This window comes from Castor canadensis, chromosome 17 (assembly GCF_047511655.1).
Source record: "Castor canadensis chromosome 17, mCasCan1.hap1v2, whole genome shotgun sequence".
NCBI classification, from domain to species: Eukaryota; Metazoa; Chordata; class Mammalia; order Rodentia; family Castoridae; genus Castor; species Castor canadensis.
In genome coordinates this window covers 12,701,753-12,721,288 of record NC_133402.1, presented here as the reverse complement: position 1 = coordinate 12,721,288, position 19,536 = coordinate 12,701,753, and the positions used below count along the sequence as shown (strand labels likewise).

Sequence of the window (19,536 nt, the reverse complement as noted above, 5' to 3'; positions counted from 1 at the left end):
TACAACACAAATGAATGGGTGACTTTATTGATTTTACCTCCTAACGGATTTTTCTAGCAGTGGGCAAGACTGCTGCAGTCCCAGCAGCCCTCTCAAGTGTGTGGGAAGTTCACGAGACAAGAGAATCAGAAGGCCCTTCACTACAGAGTTAAGGCCACGCTGACCAGAACTACTCTCACAAACAAATACAAAGACTAAGAATTACATTCTCATACCACCACAACGGCTTAAATACTTCTCTGACAAAAATAATAATAATAAATTATCTTCAACTCAGAAAATAAAGTGTGTTCAGCAGAATGACAGGAGGGTCCATTCATTGCATTGCACCATGGGGCCACACGAGGGGGGTGCAGTACAGGCCGCCACGCCACAAGAGGGCAAAGGCCATGGCACAACTGTGGTGAGTCGCCACGTGCCTGTTTCTCCGGGTGAGTGGTGGCTCCACTGTGGCCCGTCCCAGTGAGACTACAGCTGCTCTCCCCCTCCTCATGTGCGTCTGGTCTTCTGTTTCTTGGCCTGTCTCTTTGCGTCCTCTGGGCCACTGTTGTCAGAGGCTGCCTGGCCAAGGGCTCGGACACCCTGCAGCCGACTTGTCAACTGCAGCAGCAAGGGAATGAGCTGGAAAGAGAGAAAGTGAGGGAGAGGTCAGAAAGTCCCTGTGCACGGGGACCGTGGTCTCCACTCATCTGATGCCCTCGGCAGGAGACCCAGGGACTGCCGTGGTCCCTTCCAACCTAACATTGTCATTTCTGTGACACTGGGCTGTGGGACTGACCGGAAGGACTGCTCTCCTGACGCACCTTCCTATGAGGTCTCTGCTCCCCCTACCTTATCATGGTTGTAACCAGCCAACAGGACCAGCAGCGTCAGTGGCAGGGCGATGTACGAGCCTTGAGCGATGTCCTGCTCCGGCAGCTTCCTCTGCAAAGAAGAGCGCCAATAGTCCTCAGTAAATCCTCAGTTTTCTCTATGATCCCATCACCCACAGCCACGATCCACCCAGGTGTCCAAGCCAGCGAGATCTGAGCCCTTGCTATCCAAAGGAGGAAACGACAGGACACAGAAATCCCCGAGTGAATCCTCTGCCACCTAAACCCTTGTGACGTGTCTCAAACTTGGACCCAGAGAGTCCACAAACAAGGACCGCCTCTCCCCCTGGGAGCTCATTGCACAAGCTGAGGAAACGTGATATGGGCAGCAGAAACCCTTGTAGCTGAGAAGTGAGCTAGTCTCATTTTGTTGAGTCCCAGCTACACAGGAACTGTGTCCTATAAGGATGTGTGGACACCCACTGTTCCAGGCCCAGGGCACCCAGTAATGAACAAGCCAGGACCAGAGATGATACCCAAGTGAGAAAGCAAAGCCAAGATGGTTACTTCCATCCCAGGGCCATTCTTTTATCTGAGTCAGTAAGTACAGAGACCAGTCGTGCACTGGTGGCTCACTCCTGCAATCCTAGTTACTCAGGAGGCAGAGATCAGGAGGATCACGGTTTGAGGCCAGCCTGGGCAAATAGTTTGTGAGACCCTATATCAAGTGGGACAGCAACTGCGTAGCAAGCATAAGGCCCTGAGTTCAAACTCCACTACTGCCAAAAAAATAAAGAAAGAAAGAATAGAGACCTTGCTTCCTAGCCTCCCTCGCAGCTGGGTGAAGTCATGGAACTAAATTCTGGCCAAAAGTCCCTGGACAGAAGTGGCATGTACTCACATTCTTTTTAAAGAGCAATGGAGGCCCTCCCTGCTGGCTGGCCAGCCATCATCTGACCAAGTGCGCCACAACAAAACAGCAAGCGAGAAGGGACCTGGGCCGGACACCCTGGAGCCACCATGTGATCCCAAGACCACCCATTGCTGGACACTGACATTAAACAGAAACTGTGTGGTGCCCCAGAAATCCCGGGACTCTATAACATCAAATGAACCTGTGCATGCTCTGGCTAAGGAAACGAATGAAACAAGAACTTTCAAGTAACGATAAAAACAAGTGGTGCACCAGCCAAACCAGCGGTTCTCAAAGCAAGAACGGGGCCAGGTGCTGGTGGCTCACGCCTATAATCCTCGCTACTAGGGAGGCCGAGATAGGGAGGATCAAGGTTCAAGGCAAGACCCCCATCTCCAAAATAACCAGAGCAAAATGGACTGGAGGTGTGGCTCAAGCAGTAGAGCGCCTATTTGCAAGTGCAAAGCCCTGAATTCAAACCCCAATCTCACCAAAAAAAATTTTTTAAAAATAAAGCAAGTACAGGGAGCTCTTGTCAGGAGGCTCACAGGCTAACACCACAGAGGGGCCTGGGACTTTCCAGCTTATCCTCTCCCAGCATCCAGCAGGCCCTTCCAGAGGCTGCTTGACGTGATGTCAACACTGCAGCTCAGGGACGGTAGCTTTGGACACTCATGTTTTCAACACTGTTCAGTTTTAATTCCTGACACGATAACATAGACAGACATAGTCCACATAAGGTCTAGCTCTCTGGATCCTCAGCCATCTTGAATGGTGTAGAGGAGATGAAACCACCGTGTACCCGGAGTCAGAGAATGACTGTGGCCGCCTCACCCAAGATGGTCCTCTGAATAATAACCTGATAAAGGCTCACAGTGTAAGAAATGCAGTTCGCACCAGGCATGGCTCACACCTGTAATCCCAGCTACTCAGGGGGCAGAGATCAGGAGGATCACAGGTCAAGGCCAGCCTGGGCAAATAGTTCTTGAGACCCTATCTTGCAAAAACCCCTCACAAAAAAGAGCTGGCGGAGTGGCTCAAGCAATAGAGTGCCTGTGTGGCAAGCGCAAGGCCCTGAGTTCAAATCCTAGTGCTGCCAGTAACAATAATAATCACAATCACTATAAATAATAATGCATAACAATTAAAATTAAAAAATTTTAAAATATAGCCAGGTGTAGGGGCACAATCTGTAATTCTAGCACTCAGAAGGCTGAGGTAGGAGGATCCTGAGTTCAAGGCTAGACTGGGCTACATAGTGAGACCTTATCTCAAAAACAAACAAAATTTCTTTTTTTTAAATGTGACAAGATTCTCTGTGGGAAATGAGGAAGCTCATGGGATGCTGGCAGGAATGTGACACGGTGCAGCCCTCCGCAGAGGCAGCAGCAATGACCAACGTTCTGCCTGCGCCCACCCTGGACAGACCCAGCAACTCCACTGCTGGGAGCCCATTGAAAGACAGACAGACAGACTGATCCTCGACACCACACATGCACAAGGGGATTCACTAAAGACTGACTGTAAGCAGGACATAGGGGACAAGCCAATGGCCAGCACTGGAACCAACTCAATATACTGTGATGAATGTTGGTGCCACCGAATTCCTAGAGTGACAGTCATGACAGTTGAGTTTTGGGGACACCACTTTTGGAGGTGACTGTCACGAGGGCAGAGCCGTCATGAGCACAGTTAGTATCCTTATAAAGGGCTGGAAGGAACATGTCCATCCACTTCCACCACGTAAGGATGTAGCTGGGAGGTGCCAGCTATGGAGCAGAGTGGCCCCTCACCAGACACCTCATCTGCTACCAACTTGAGCTTGAATTTTCCAGGTTCTAGAACTATGAAGAATAAGTGTTTGCTGTTTATAATTTACCTAGTCTAAGGTATTTTGTTTTAGCAGCCTGACTGGACTATGATATGTGGTATGTCCACACAAATGAGTACTATGCAGCTATAAAAAAGAATGGGGATTACCTAAATGTATTGTTCTACAGTTATCGTAAAAAAAAAAAAAAAGTCTTACTTTTCCCATTGACAAAGCTTACAAACAATGACCAGCACAGCAGCTATGAAGCTGGACTTTTTCAAGTGTAGACTCCTGGGTTTCACTCTCACACCCTACCACATGCAGAATTGGTAATCCTGTGCGAGGGCCCCAGAATCTTTTTTAGTCATTGCTCGTATGTTTCTCTAGTCATCACAAGACTCCACCCCACACCACACTGATATAAATGGTCCCATGCACTCCAAAGATGGTACCAGTTGTGTTTGTTTTGTTTGTTCCAACCTGCTGGACACAGGATCCGTGAAGGGCCCAAATTTCAACTGGTTGATAAACTGAGCGAGTATCTTTTCACCCCACTGCAGGGCATCCTGTGTGTTTGCTTTTCCCCCTTGAAGTTGGTTGAATAAACGTGGTTGCACACTGGTGTCCTGTGTCCCTGGTGGCACTGACATGCTCCTGTGTCCTCTACTTCCTGGAAGTGCCACTGGCTCTACAGGTTTGAGCATGTCAGGTTTCAGTGCCTCCTGATGGAGGAGCACAACACTGTCATGGATAGAGGTGTCCATCTCTCCTCAAGTCCCTCAGAGTCCCTGCTCTGAGCCATTGCACCCCTCTCATTATTCCTTTCCCAGCAGGAAGCATGGTCCCAGGAAATAGAAAAGGCATCTAGGAAAGTCCACATGGGGAACATGGGATCCAGGACAGGGCAACCGTGCCAGGAGTCTTTCGGGCAGCGTCCTCCAGCCTAGAACCAGAGCTGGGTTGGGAGGACTGGCCTGCCCCGCCACCCCGCTGCTACTCACCGTGGGACTGAAGATCAAGGTGATGTGCTTATGGTAGCCCGCAGCGGTGAAGGAGACCTGGGGCAGGATGTACTCATACTGAGACCTGGGCAGTGTGGAGTCCAGAAGCACGACGTAGTTCTGCGCACACAGAAGATCTTGGTTTGAACAACAGCTTTGGAAAAGCAAGTGAAAAGCAAAATCCAACCCGAGGCTGCCACACTTGGGTTTTGCACAGAAACCCAAGGTTGCACGTCCAAACTTCAGAGCCACAATCTCAGCAGGCTCTCCAGTGGCAATGGCCACAGGTCCTGTGGCTCTGGGGCTGACTTCTGATGAGACCGTCAGGCCCCATGACACTGTTCAACGAGCACATTCAACCTCAACAGCTGCGGTCCTGTGAGGACCCGGCTTCATGAAACACAAAACTTACTACAAGATCAAACCAAGGAAGACGGTGACTGCCCAAAACAAGGCTCAGTTCTAAGGGACGTTCCTGAAGTGGCTTACTCACAAGTAGCAAGTTCTACAAAGGCAGCATTTCTGGAACTATGCCATGACAGCCACAGCCGTGTGAACCAAGCCCTGACCAGGGACCAGGTGCCATGTGACTGCATAGGCCCAGGCCTGCTCTGCACTGAACGACTGGAAGACCTGCCCACTTCACAGCGAAGGGGAAGAAGGCTGCTGAAGTGACAAGCGACATGTCCAGGGCTACTTGGCTGGTCAGGCCGCCAGGCAGGCTCTGAACCCGGCTGCCGTCTGATCCCAAAACCAGGCTGTTTCCACATTGCTGTGGAAAGTGACCACTTCAAAGGATCTCCATCTGGAGATCAAGAAGGGAGGCCCCAAATTCCATGAAGATTGTCCCATTACTTTACACATCATATATCATCCCCAGGTGGGGAGGAAGGAGGGACCATTGCCTATGGGCACACAAGGAACATCTTCAGGCTAAGACTGGCAGAACAAAAACACATTTTCTGCAACGTTTGCTCCCCATCATGGGCTCTGTGATACTTAGCTCTGTCCAATGAGAACTGAAAACAAATAGTTGTAACCAGTAAATGACAGCCAAAATAAAGGCTGGAACCTGCCGTCCTGGGATGGGAGATGCACAGCCAGACCCGTGAAGCCCAAGCACACAGAGTAGGCAGAGTCTAAAGTGGTCTGCACACGACATAGTGCAGCTGAACCGTCAAGGACGAAGGGTGCTGAGGGTGCGGGTGCAGACTCTGTAGCAGAGCACTTGCCCAGCCCCTGGGTTCCAACCCCAGCACCACAAAAAATGCAGAAATAAAAATGAAGAGAGTTTTGAAAACCGCAAAAGAGACTTGGACGCTGGGGAGTCTATTAGAGAGTTCTCCCAGCAGCGGTGCCCAGGGTGCTCAGAGTAAAGGATGCCCAACATTGGAGCATAGTTCAATTGACCACAGTATTCCCTACATTACAGACACATGTGCCACCACTCATGGTGGCATATTCCTGTAATCCCAGCTACTCTGGAGGCAGAGACAGGGGAATTGAGGTTTGAGGGCAGCCTGGACAAAACTTAGCAAGACCCCATCTCAAAAACAAGTTGGATATGGTAATGCATGCCTATTATCCCAGCTACTTGGAAGCCAGAAGTAGGAGGATATTGGCTCAAGCCAGTCCTAGGCAAAGTCAGCACAAGACCCTCTCTGAAAAGTAACTGAAGCAAAAGGACTGGGGGTGTAGCTCAAGTGGTAGAATACCTGCTTAGCAAGTGTAGGGCCCTGAGCTCAACCCCCAGTAGCACAAAAACCAGGTTATAAAAGATGTAATGATGGGGAACAGATTTATGAACTATTCTGTATTGAAAGTGCAGACTATATAACAGTGTATAAAACAGCCCCAGCTTTGAATGGCTACAGTAAATAAATACATTTTTTAACATGCACACACATGCACAAGCCTGAAAAAGCCCCAAAGAACAGCGATAATGTTAGCAGTGGACACTTCTGAATGAGATTACCTCTGATTTTTTTTTCTTTTTTACAAAATCGCCTGCTGTGAATATGTATTGTTTTTGTAAACAGTTAATTAGAAACATTAATGCCCCCTCCCTCTCGCGGTTCAGAGTACTTCTGCAGAGTACTTAGGAGACAGAGAACTGCACAGTGAGTGACCAAAGCAAAGGTGACACAGCACGGTCAGGCCACGGGCCCTGGTTACCTCTCCATCTCTGAGCAGCGGCGGGAAGTGGAAGAAGAGGGACTGGCCAAGAGACACCGTCTGGATGGGGTTGTCAAGGTTCTCGCTCTTGTACAGCTTCACCTGGGAGAGGACAGGAAGGGGGCCGAGCTTTGGAAAATGTTCATTCAGACTTCCTCAGGACAGCCGCTTTGGGAAGGAGCTCAGATGTAAAGGAAGGCGTCCTCTCCCAACAGGCTGCACAGAGGTACTCCTCAGTCCTGAGACTGCAGGTGCCTGCCGCGCAGAGACAGGTGTTCTAGACTAGACTCCTGTATCCACGTTATCACTCAAAACAGTAAATATAGCTGGTATGGAGACTAGTAAAAGGGACAGCTCTAACCTCTGCTGAACATTTAAACGTGCCAGGCATGCCACAGGCACTGTACAAACACTGTCCCCCAATCCTCATGACAACATGATCCCTGTTACTGCCCCTGTGAGACTCCAAGATCCTGTCACTACATCAAGCAGCTTACACTTGGGGATCACGGGGCTCAACCCCATCACGGAAGGTCCCGTCCACCTTGCACTGCCTCATTGTGTCACGTGATCCTAACTCCACAAGGACTTGTTAAACTCAAGTGCGCTCAGCTGTGCTTGGTTCACAGGCTGCTGCCCAAAGTGCTTGGTGCTCTGCTTCTCCAGGTTGTTGCCTGTCCTCACCACCACATGCAACGGGGCAGGAGCAAGAGAGACGCACAGCCCGTACATGTCAAAAGCTGTGAGGGCTCTGCCCTGCACCTGCCAGAGGCCACCTCCAAGGACCCAGGCCGGCACTTTTCTTTGTAACACTTATGACAAAGGGTTTTTCCTAAAACAAAAGTCACACACTAGAGGCTTATGGGTCACATCCAAGACCAAGTATATGATCTTTTCCCTTGTACAGTGTTTCACATAAATTTGAATTTATTAGCTCTGTTTTAAAATTAGGTGATTTCAATTAATTCTGACTCCCAGTCTTTTCTGGGCCAAACTCCCATCATGGCAACAGCAGGTGGCATTGGGCAGGGGAGGCAGTTGCCATCCCTGCCCCTGCTCTGCCCACTCTCTTGGCCAGGGTATGCATCTCTGGTCTACCTTGCACCCACACTCCTGACACCACCTGCCCAGCCCACTGGCCAAAGCAGCACAGTGAGAAGCTCCCCATGACAAGAAGCAAAGGCTGCCTGAGCACCAGCGCCCTACCCAGCACGTCCACTGGGCAGAAACAGAACCCTGGGAAGCACTGGGTCTTAAAATCACCTCTCCTTATAGATGCCAGACTGTGCTAGAACTCATGAGGCCTCTGCCAAGACTGCAGGCTGACACACACTTTCCCGAAACTGCACACATCCTCCCTAGCACTCAGCAATCCCGCTCCCAGACCCAGGCTGCCCGGTGCGGGTTCCTTAGGTCTTAACCTCCCCCTCAGGAGGCAGCCATCCAGGCAGCCCCTCAGCAGTGCATGAAGGCCAGAACTGGGCAGCCACCAACATCCTGCTCCCCTGTCTCAGAGCCAGAGAAGAGACTCAACTAGAAAGGGTTTCTCTTACCCACAACGTAGGAAGATACTCAGAGGAAGTGATCACATTCCCACTCAAATCAAACTGGTTAATCTGCCTGAAGACGATGATGTTGACATCATCAATGTCATTGTTTCCGACCTAGTGAGAAAAGGAACGCTGTGCTGAGCAGGCTGGAGGGGGCTCTCAGACTGTCTGTCTGCGGGTCAGAGAGCTGCTGCCAGCAGGCACTGCACATCCAAGGTTACACATGGACAGAGATGGGCTACAAATGGCCTGCAGACAAATTGTGTTCGATGAGCACAGTATTTCTTTCCTAAGTTTAATTTACCCACCAGCATCTTTAAGTAAGCAATTTCATACACAAAGCCCTACTCTTCAGCTTTTCTTGAAAAAAAGAGAAAAGCTTGCCTAGCAGCCATAGCAGGGCAGATCCAAGCTGCTGTCCCTGGGTGGGGCTTGTGAGACTGCAGAGGACTTGCTTCCTTTCATACAGCCCACACAGTCCACATCACTGCTAGTGATCCTGGCCTAGGTCAACAGAGCAGGTAGACAGACAACTGTAAGGCATTTTGGTGTGAGACACAGCCATCTGGCCAATTAAAATGGCAAGTGTCATAAACCCACTTCCCTCCCTTCCAACAACTTGCCACCTTCACACCTAATGTATAAAGCCACCAAGCGGCAGCTCCTCTTGTCTTGCACAAGCCCTGTGGTCTAGCCACTGAGTTCTTCAATGAAGGAAGAGCGTTACTTCAACTGAGGCTCAGGTCACTTCCTGTGACCCGGAAAGTGGCCTCTGTAGGGACTGATTGAGCTACATCATGATCTTGAATTTTAGATGACTCCGCCCACCAAATGGGGTAGAGGTCACCTGAACCCAAGAAGCCTGGGTGGCCTGGCTCCCAATTAATCCCACACTCTCTTACCTTCCTTGATCTCAGATGCTCGGTCTATAGAGCACAACCAGAGCTCTAAGGGGCAATGGGCACAGTCACTAAGACACATCCCCCTCCCCCACACCCGACATTAGACACTGATTGTGAGGAGGATGCTAACCAATGAGACAGTGAGTTAGGGTCCTCCACCACAGAGGGGATGGCTGGCCAGGGAAGCACTGCAGAGTTTTGATCCTTACCTCGATGACTCGATGGTGGGGCAGTGCCCGCTCAATGTGGTCATTGCCTTCTGCCTTGAGCTGCACGTGGTACACACAACCGGGCTGCAAGAACACAAGTCGTCACTCTCTAAAAAGCCTGCCACACCCAACCTATGCTTTCACTGCAGCTGGTCACCAGGACACGAGCACTTCTGTCCCCTTACTTCCAATTCACGTCTGGTGCCATCTCAGGAGTCCCTTTAAAAACACCTTGGTGACAGACATCTGAAGTACTGGGATTCCTTCAATTCCAATTCTACTTCACTTTCTTCTACCCGAGGAGGAGTAAGTCTGGCTTACTCAAGTTAGAAGCATGACACGCTCTTGCTCTTTTAGAGTTAATCCTGTCCCCCACCCACACCCACTGTCTGTGTGTATGTGGTCAGAGACAACTGGGAAGGCATCCCAAATGCTTACAATGGCTGCTATTTCTGGGAAGTGGGAAATTTTCTAGTTTGTACTTTTATTCTATTGCTCAAATTTATAGGCACATTATCATATTTACCCAAAAGTCATTATCCTGAAAAACTGATCACCAACACTAGTTCTGATCACACAGCTGACCTCACAGTGGCTAGTCAGAGCCTTGAAGCACAGGGTGGATGTCCTACTGCAAAAATACCCTGCAACAACAGCTATTTTAAACCAATACAATCTGGCTTATGACAATTACATCTCCTTTGGTCACAACTGTGTTCAAGCAAGGCTGTGCTTGGGGGGCTGGCATTCACAACACGTCACCCAGGACCACGTCCTCGGGTGGTAGTTTATGGGGCAGTTTTCTATATGCTGCTTGAATTTTGTAATAAGCACATGGGACTTTTACAAAGACAATAAGGCTATTACTTAGACACAAAACACACTATAAGAAAAATGAAATGTATGATCACCAATAGACATGAGCTCAACTTGGCCTGGGCTCAGTCTCAATCAGCTATCTGCACCCTAGAACAGAAAAGACCCAAGATGCTGCTCTTGAAGGAAAGGAGAGATGGTGCAAGTAGCTGGGAAGAGTGGCCACTGCCATATGCTCAGTGCCCAGGTCAGGTAGGCTGTGGTCAGGTAGTCACTAGGATCCTAACTTGCCCATTAGCTTGCAGCCTTAGCAACGTCTACTAGTACAGCTTCTGTTCCCCAGGGTCTTGCCTGTCAAGTTCAAATGAACAAACAAGTGCAGGCACTCATCCTAACTGGGTCAAAATCCTCAGGAATCATTAACATCCCAGCTGCCATCTTCTGAGAGAATGGCAAGGACAACAAACTTGAATCCAAAACCCTGGACAAGACCCATCAAAGGGTATTCCTTCATTCTGTGGCCTGGCACAGATCGTGCATAGGGAAGCGTATGCTGCCACCAGGGCATGACTAAAGAATGCCAAGAGAGTGCTAATGAATCAACACCAATGATGGAGGAGGAGGGTGTGAGGGATATCGATTACAATGGAAATCTATAGCAATGGAGATGGAAACTGTGTTCAGCTTAATCAAATCAAATGTGCTAAGTCCAGGAGTTAAGGCGTACAATTCTCACTCCCGCAACCACAAGAGTGAGGACAGCAAAGAAGGCAGAATGCACCGAGGAGAGGGAGGCTCAACTAAAAGAACTGCCCTTCTCATCTGACATTAGCTGAAAACAAAGCTCAGCCCATGGGGGCACACTTGTAATCCTAACACTCTGGAGCTTGAGGAAGGAAGATTGCAAGTTTGAGGCCAGTCTGGGCTACTTAGACTCTGTCCGATAAAGGCAAGAGCTGAGGTATAGCACCACGGTAGAGCACTTGCCTAGCACATGCAAGGTCCTAGGTTTGTTCGTCAGCACCACACGCTCAAAAGAAAGTAGTCAGCTCAGAGCTCTAGTGAGAACCACATGGGGGAGGGTCTGTTTGCTCTGCCTTGTTAACCATCTCCTCACTCAGGATGCCAGGCTCCGCTCTATGGGTGTTACATGTATTAACTAATCCTTGCAGCCATGCTGAGGGGACGTTATTCTCATCCTTGTTTTACAGATGACAAACAGACACAGAAAGTCCCTCTCGGGAACTTGTACGGTACATGCTGAATGTCTGCTGAATGAACAAATGAACAAGAGAACAAATAAGAATCAGGAAAGAGCCCTATAAATCCTAAGCCAAATGTTACAACTTAGCAGCCAAAAGGACAAGTAAGTTGTCTATTTGTTAACATCTAAAAATCAGGAGTTCAACCAAAACATGTGAATCTCTGAGTTCTCTTAAAAAAATTCTAAGCATGTAGCATCGCTGAGTCCGTCTGCAAACAAGGCTATGGTGGGTGGGAGCACAGCGATAGGTGCCCTTTTATCCGGCCATGCCCCTTCCACTCCCTACCATTTGCCCAGCTGCCTCGGGCTATGCTTATGTGTATGCTTAATGTGTTATGTTACAGTGCTCCTCTGGCCCCGTAAGCATTTGCTTTCAGAGTCCAGGCATCAACCATAAGCACCCAATCCCACGGATTTCAAACCCCAACTCATTGAGTTGGCTGGATAAAAGGCACCCATGTCAGCTAAAATAAGGACTGGAGATTCCAGAGCCCCACTCTCAGCCCTGGGGCCCACCTCACTCCAGGTGGTCTTGGGGTCACCACAATACCTCTGACCACAGTGGGAAACCACTACCTGCTAAACACATTCAAAGTCTCACCAGCAGTCCACGAAGCCTGAACTTCCCCTCTTCATCAGTCACAGTGTCTTCTCCATAGATGCTGCAGTCCTTCTGTCCCACGGCTTCCACCGCAACCCCCTGCTCTGGTTCTCCATTTAAAGAAGACACTGTACCATAGCAACTAGGGTGATGGAGAAGAAAGAGAACAAGGCCCTTTTGCAGTTTTCTGGAGTGTTCCATGTTTACTAATGACTAAGGCACAAAGGTGCTCAGTGGGGATGTACCCCACTTACCCAGGCTTCTCATGGGTACCTGGGCCACTTCCGAATCGAGCCTTCCTATCGCACAATCAGCTGTCATCAACGTCTCCTCTCTTACATTTTGAGGGATGTTCCAGGAAACGTAACTTAAGAAGGCTAAGATTTATTATATTCTTGATAATCTTTTATTTTAAATAATGAAGCATTCAATAACATGAAAATAGTTTAAGGAGTTTCATTTCATGTATTCAATTGAAATGGTCATTTTTCTAAATCCAATCTGTGTGATTAATCTTTACAGTGCTTATGGATATTAATCTTTAATCTTTAATATGTGTGTACATATACACATATATGATTGTGTGCATATGTACATACATGTATATAGATCTGTGTCTATCTGTCCATCTGGATCTGGCTACCTATCTGTAGTTAACAGTTTCATAAACTGTGTCTGGAAGTATTCAGAAAAACTCCCAGAAGGGGATTTTGGGGTCTGGGAGATGAGGACAGGAGAGAAACTTTACACTGCATTCTCTTTTTCAACATTTTGCAGTTCTACTAAAGTGAATGCATTTTCCCCTTTAAAAATTTAATCAAGTTTAACTTTCTTAAAAAATAAAAAATTTAAGCAACTCAATAACCAATTTCAAAATAAGGAGCTAGTGAGTGGACCACCAGGTTGAGTACTAGAAGAGCAGTAGTCACAATTCTCTGACCTCCTATGCCTTGTCTCCCTTCCTCCTTAGTCTAATGAACACAGCCTGGATGCATTTCTGGATAGGGGGCCCGTATGTGGCTCACCCGCCTGCTGGAAGGGAGGGCAGGGAAAGCACCCACCTATAGGCCGTCCGGTACCCGGTGATGGTGATCCTCAGACTCTGTCCCTCCTGCACCTCTATCATCTGTGAGGATGGCTCAAAACGGAACTCCTTCATCATGGGCTTGAAGTAGTACTGGCCAGGGCTCTGCCAAGACAAGCGCCATCAAAGCCCAGATGCCACATGAGGGACGGCTTAAGAGTCACCAAAACCAGACTTATACCACAGGGCTCCAAAGCTCCCCAGACAGGCAGAAATGGAAACCCCATCTCTGCAGTGAGTGGCAGCAGCACAACTCCAACAATGGCACTATACCAGCATAACGGCAAGTTATAGTGGCACAGTGGTGAGGACGACTCTAAGCAGCTGTCACTGTCGTGTGCCTGCAACAACTCCGTGAGATGGAAGCCACATTGAATTTGATGAATGAAAAACAGGATCAGAGAGATAAAATAACCAGCTTCATATGACATAGCAAATAAGTGGCAACAGGCTACTTGAGGCTGGGTGTGCACAGCTGTGAAGCCTGTGACCCTCCCCATGCCCTGCTTCCTGTCCATGCCATCCCCACAATAGTCACTTCCTTCCCATGACAGAACAGTCAGCCAATGAACATGCACTTCCTCAGTTCCCACCAGCCAGGGCCTTGACTCCATCCCAGCAGAAAACTTGGTGCTGTCTCTGTGCACACGGAGTGCACTTTGTAGAAGAACACAAGCTAACTACCGAACAAGACACGGCTCTATAAACAGGATCTGCAGTGACACAAGGGACACTTAAGGGAGGGGCCTCTGTGGCCAGAGCAATTAATTACACTGCCCTGGTGACAAGTGGGTGACCAGAAAACAAGTGTGTGTGGAAGGAAACATGAATCGCAGCACTAAGTTCTAGTAAGAGCAAGACTCTAATTAGATGAGGTCCCCTAAGACACTCGAACTGCTCTTGGCTTTCTGTTCTCAAGTTGTCAAGGAATGCACAAGTCACACGAGCCATGTCCCAGCTTGGGAAGACAGTAAATTGCAAAAGGACACCTTACCAGGTTTGAGAATGTCAGAATGCCATTGTCCTGTGTCAAGAGGTTGGAGCGAAACACACCACCGCTGAGGGATAAGAGGACCCCCGGGAGAGGCTGGTCATCTTCAGCTTTTATCTGGGGAGGAGGTAAGGCCAGAGCAAGGTCAGGCTCAAAATAACCATGAAGGTTACACTCCAGAAGTCAGGAGGCAATGGTTCTGGGGAGTTATCTTTAATGCATGCACACTGCCCAGCTGCAAAAGGGGACCTAACCCCCTGTTAGCACACACATCTCTGTCTCTGCACGTTTACATTTTTCCCTGAACAATCATGCCTTAGCAGTTCTTGGATACATACATTTTATATTCAGAAAAATACTCCCAAATTAAGTTTCAAAAAGGTTGTACCACTTATAGTCCTTAAATTACCCATACATGGGAAAACACACACTCACCAAAAAAATGAATACGGACTTAACTATTGCAAATGTAACCAGAAACAGTACTTCACTGGTAACTTCTGGCGTTGCTCAGAAACCACTGAGGCTGAGTGTCTTCCCTGTTATTCATCTGTGTCACGTCCATGAACTGCCTTCTCATATAAACCTCTGGGCACTTTTTCTATGAGGTTGTCACTTTCTCACTGATTTTAGGAGTTTCTAGTAGACCAGGTCTATCGTTTATGGTATAAAAATTTTTCTCCCTAGTCTGTACATCTTTTAATGTGGTTTAAAGCACATCCAGCAATGTGACATTTTACACCTGCATGTAATATAAGTCTGTGCTTTTCCTTTGGCCTGCAGTTTCTAAATATCCACACTCAAGGATTTCCAGACTCACTGTGTACAACACACTACCCACTTCTTCCCCAAAAGGACTGGTGGACAAGAGACAGACACCAAACAGGAACATCCTATGTCCTTGCACACAGAGTACTTAAGGACAAGGGCTTAAAACACTTCCAAATCCTACATATGCATGACTGTGGGAAAGCCAACCTCTCCCACAAAGTATGCTGAGTGAAGGAAGCCCGACCAAAGTTAAGTACACTGTGTACAATTCCACTTACATGAAAACTAGAAAACACAAACTAACGGACAGACAGAAAGCAGGGGACAACAGCAGGGAGGGACCTCGAGGACAGGAGGCTCTAGCAGTGACGGATTTGCTCACTACTTTGACAGTGGAGGTTTTCAAGGTATGGTCACAGGTGGCAACTGCCATATTAAGACACTTTGTGCAGCTTACATCACATTCATTACACCCCAGTGAAGCAGCCCCTTTGAAAACATGCAGGGTTACCTCGAAGCTGACGCCAGCCAAGGCATAAGCCTTGAAGTCCCCTACAGTTCCCTCCACTGCAGTCAGCACATAGCCCTCCTTCTGTGAGGTCACCGTGTATTCCAGGTCACTGTGCAGAGGCCCCACACTGGATGAAAGAAGGCAAAACACTACAAATGGCTCTACTTCTAATCTCAGAGGAAGCATTGATTCTCCCCAAGAAGCCAGGGCTCCCCACTTTCTCCAGGAGGCTCCCCAGTCAGTCTGGCTCAAGAAAGGGATTCTCCCTCTGTGCTTACCTGTAGGCCCCTTTGTCATCAGTAAAGACTGTTATCAGAGGTGAGCTCGCCCCCTTCTCACTGATGATGATCTCCACTCCTTCCAGCTCTGGGTGGATCTGGCCTTCCAGGAACAGGCCTGCCTTCCCATGTATCTCAATCAGTTTCCCTGGGCAGCTTTCTAGAAAGAGAAGAAACAAACAGAAGAATGGGGAAGAGAGGAGTTTGGCTTGGGATTTCCCATGAAAGAAGGACCCAGAACTGACACATAAGAGATGAGAAGCTAGCTCTACAGGAGGCCAGTACCCAGGTGCAGCCCAGGCATTCCCCCCTCCAGAGGCCTTTGCTCAGATGCTGAGGACTACCTCAGGCAGATCTGACCAGGATGGGTTTTCCCCTCCTTGTCCTCAGTTGTCAGAGGCCACAGAAGAGGGGACAATGGAGGGTACAGCTCCACCTCAGGACCCAGTGATGAAGGTGCCCCATGGCACCTGCCCGCCAGAAACTCATGCTTCCAACACACTCAACTTCCAACCATGAAATGCCCATGACTGAACAAACCCCTAGGGCTAGAAAAAACTGTCGGTAGCCAAAAGAAAAATGCTCCACAGCAATCACGGTGATCCTCCACTCTAAAGACCCTCTCCCCACACTCTGACCTACAACAGAAAGACCATAATGTTCAGTCCCAAGAAGTCCCAAGTCTCTCATTTCGGCCATTGGTGGTTTTGCTTTACATCTATCTTCCTGTGTCAACCAGATCACATCAAAGGAAATCAAGTCCTTTCCCAAAAGGACCACCTTAATTGCAATTATAGAAGTTACCTTTATCTGTTTGGCCCACTCATCCATCCACCCATCCAGTAATGACATAATGGCTTCAGATGGCTTACAGACATAGCTGCACTACACCCACACTGAACCATTCCTCAATGCCAGTGAAGAAGCGACTGCACAAGCATGACATTCCCTCTGGAGTAGATAGGTACCTCCGCTGATGGTGGCTTCCATGGAAGGGGGGTAGAAGAGCAGCTCTTTGGATGAAGGTGTAACCGTGATTTTCTCTCCAGACCTGAAAGAGTTAGTGGACTTCAGCTTGGCTGGTCTGTTCCTCCAGAACAGAGGATGCTGTGGAAAAAAGTGCAAGAGCTTACCGGGCCCAATAAGAGAAGTCATAGGAGAAGGGACCTTGTAACTCATCAACCATCTCTTGCCCAGGGGGTTTGGTCCTGCCTTCCTCACCCTCTTCTTTGCCATTCTTCTCCCTCTCCTGCCTGCGGGTCTCTATCTCTGCCAGCTGCTGCTCCCTCCGCAACTCCTGCGCAGACTTCAGGGGGCCCAAGACCAAGGCAGGCTCACTGTCAACAGAAGACCTGGAAGAGAAGCAGGGTAGCCCTAGTAGGATGTGCTGCTTGTCACTACAGTAGGTGTGAGGTTGACATTTACACAAATGAGGACTCATGAACAAAACCCAAAGACCTTACAGTGACACCAAAGAGGCATAGTCTTTGGTTTTAAAAGCACTAACGGTTTAACAAAAAGTGAGAACTGAACTTGGTGCTACTAGCAGGGATGGTAGATCTGGAATGAAATACCCTTGACTTTGGACTTGATGGGAACAAGTCAGATTCCAAGTGGGACCTGGAACTCTCTCTATGCCACCATTCTTTCTGTCCTTCCACTCCACCTCCACTGAGAACTCCTCAGCCAGAGGACCAAAGATACAGCACTGAAGGAAACAGACTATGTGTCCTGACCCTGTGAAACCCACATTCTAGAGGGAAGGACAGATGACAAACATGAGTAACATCAGTGAGTAACACAGAGAAAAATAAAGTGGAGTGGGAGAGCTGCAAGGGCTGCTTCCCACCAGGGGGTGGTCAAGGCCTTTAGGCAAGGTGACATTAAACAAAGATCTGTGGGAAAGGAGAGCATTCAAGCTGAGGTCTCAGAGTGGGGAGAGGCTCGGCAGGTGGATAGCAGGTGCAAAGTCCTCAGAGAAGTCACTCTCTCCGTGTTCTAGGAACAGCAAGGAGACCAAAGCAGCCTGGGGCAGAGGGGTTCATGTAAGTGGCAGACTGGGCAAAGAGGTCCGAAGGGTGGCACAGGTCTTGATATGGACCCTGGATGGAACTCTGTGGGGATGGGAAGCTGCTGGAGTTTTAAGAAGAAGGATACAATTGCCATCAAAACAGAATTACTCTAGCTGCTGAGCAGAAAACACGGAGTTCCAAGGCAACTGCTAGGACAGGGAGGCCTGGCCAGAGCTGGCTGTGAGAACCAGGTGAGCACAGTGGTGGATCAGACCAAGGGGGGATGGTGAAGTGTTAAAAAATGACGAAAGCTGGTGGAGTGGCTCAAGTGGTAGAGTGCCTGCTCAGCGAGCACAAAGCTGGGTTCAAACCCCAGTACCAACACCACCAAAAAAAAAAGACAAGAGGAACAAGGCGCAGTGGCCACACCTGTAATCCCAGCACCCATGAGGCTAAGGCTGAACGTCTCAAATTTGAGGCCAGCCTGGGTTACACAGCAAGACTGTGTCTCAAAAACAAACACAAGGGACGAGACTGTGGAAATACTTTGAGTGTAAAGCCAAGAGATTGTTGAGGGACTGGCTGGAAGTGGGTACAAAGACAGAGAACCAAAGAATAGCCAGAAGGACGGGGCTGCCACGCTTGATGAGGGAAGACCAATGAGTAGGTCTGTGGAGGGGGAATACCAAGAGTCTGGGTTTGGACCAAGTAAGTGTGGGCCTCCCCAAAAGGGCTCCAGCAGCAGTGTCCCTCCCAGGCACAAACACATGACACAAAGATCCTTCTGAAGGTACAAAGGTTAATGTCATAAAGATTCAAGTCAGAGACTCGGGCTGATCATATCCTTCTTCTCCTTCTTAACATGGGGTCACTACTGCTAACAGTACAGACTGCTAGCTGTGTCACTAATTAATACTTTCTGAGCAGGATACAGTACATGATACAGCAGACACCCACCAGATCCTCCCCCTAAAAATGCTGGCCTCCACAACCCAGTCCCTTCAGCCAGAGACTAGGGCCACCCCTGACATCCTTCCCTTCTTGACCACAGGGGTCAGTCTATCATCACACCACATCCACTCAGCTCCCCAGAGTCCCCTGTTCCTCCCACTGCTGTTCTTTCCACAGCCACTGGGAAGCCCTGTCATCACAGCCTCAGCTGGCTCCTGCTCTTGGGACTCTTCGGTCTGGTCTCCATTCTGCACTCAAGTAGCCTTTTCAAAACCACAAAGTCATCCCTCTCCTCCAAACGTGTCAGTGGAATCATGAGACAAAAACTAAGACCCTCAACATGACCTTGCTCCTCCCTACCCCAAGGTCAAACTCAAACACTCATCACAGTTGTAACTCTACTTTGTCGGTTCTGTTCCCCATGAGACTGAAGTCCATGAGGGCAGTAAGCCCTCTACACTGACAATCATGGACAAACAGGTAGTGGACAGAAAGATGGAAATGACTGGAAAGACAACTTCAAGCAGAGTGAAAAGAGAGCAAGTTATTGAGAGTTCTTTTTTTTTTTGGGTGGGGGAGGGGAGTTGGTGGCACTGAAATTTGAATTCAGGGCCTTGTGCTTGTTAGGCAGGTGTTCTACCACTTGAGCCACACTGCCAGTCCCTTGGAGTTCCCTTCTATGTGACAAAAAGTCATGATGTAAAACTCTCATTTCTGAAAAAATTGGAATGCCAGACAAACTTCACACACCATAGAAAATCCACTCAGAGATGACAATCACATGAGCATGACCCTCAGCAAGGGCCAGCCTTTCAAACACTTTCTCTCTCATGACCCTCCTTATATCACAGGCCATCTCTATTTCTCAAGCCTTCAAGAACA

At 48.7% G+C, this 19,536-nt stretch overlaps 1 protein-coding gene across 1 annotated transcript in view; it reads right to left on the bottom strand.

The window, feature by feature from the left end:
• The window catches only part of LOC109697740 (BOS complex subunit NOMO1), a 53,413-nt gene continuing 33,877 nt past the window's right edge, over nt 1-19,536 (bottom strand). The window contains exons 19-31 of the mRNA XM_020181576.2: nt 16,825-17,043; nt 16,660-16,742; nt 15,692-15,851; nt 15,414-15,540; nt 14,135-14,248; nt 13,118-13,245; nt 12,057-12,198; nt 9,376-9,459; nt 8,268-8,378; nt 6,715-6,816; nt 4,540-4,659; nt 832-924; nt 1-621 (exon numbers count right to left, since the gene is read on the bottom strand). Of these exons, the coding sequence (XP_020037165.2) occupies nt 490-621; nt 832-924; nt 4,540-4,659; nt 6,715-6,816; nt 8,268-8,378; nt 9,376-9,459; nt 12,057-12,198; nt 13,118-13,245; nt 14,135-14,248; nt 15,414-15,540; nt 15,692-15,851; nt 16,660-16,742; nt 16,825-17,043 (1,615 nt within the window). The 3' untranslated portion in view covers nt 1-489. The remainder of the gene's footprint in view (nt 622-831; nt 925-4,539; nt 4,660-6,714; nt 6,817-8,267; nt 8,379-9,375; nt 9,460-12,056; nt 12,199-13,117; nt 13,246-14,134; nt 14,249-15,413; nt 15,541-15,691; nt 15,852-16,659; nt 16,743-16,824; nt 17,044-19,536) is intronic.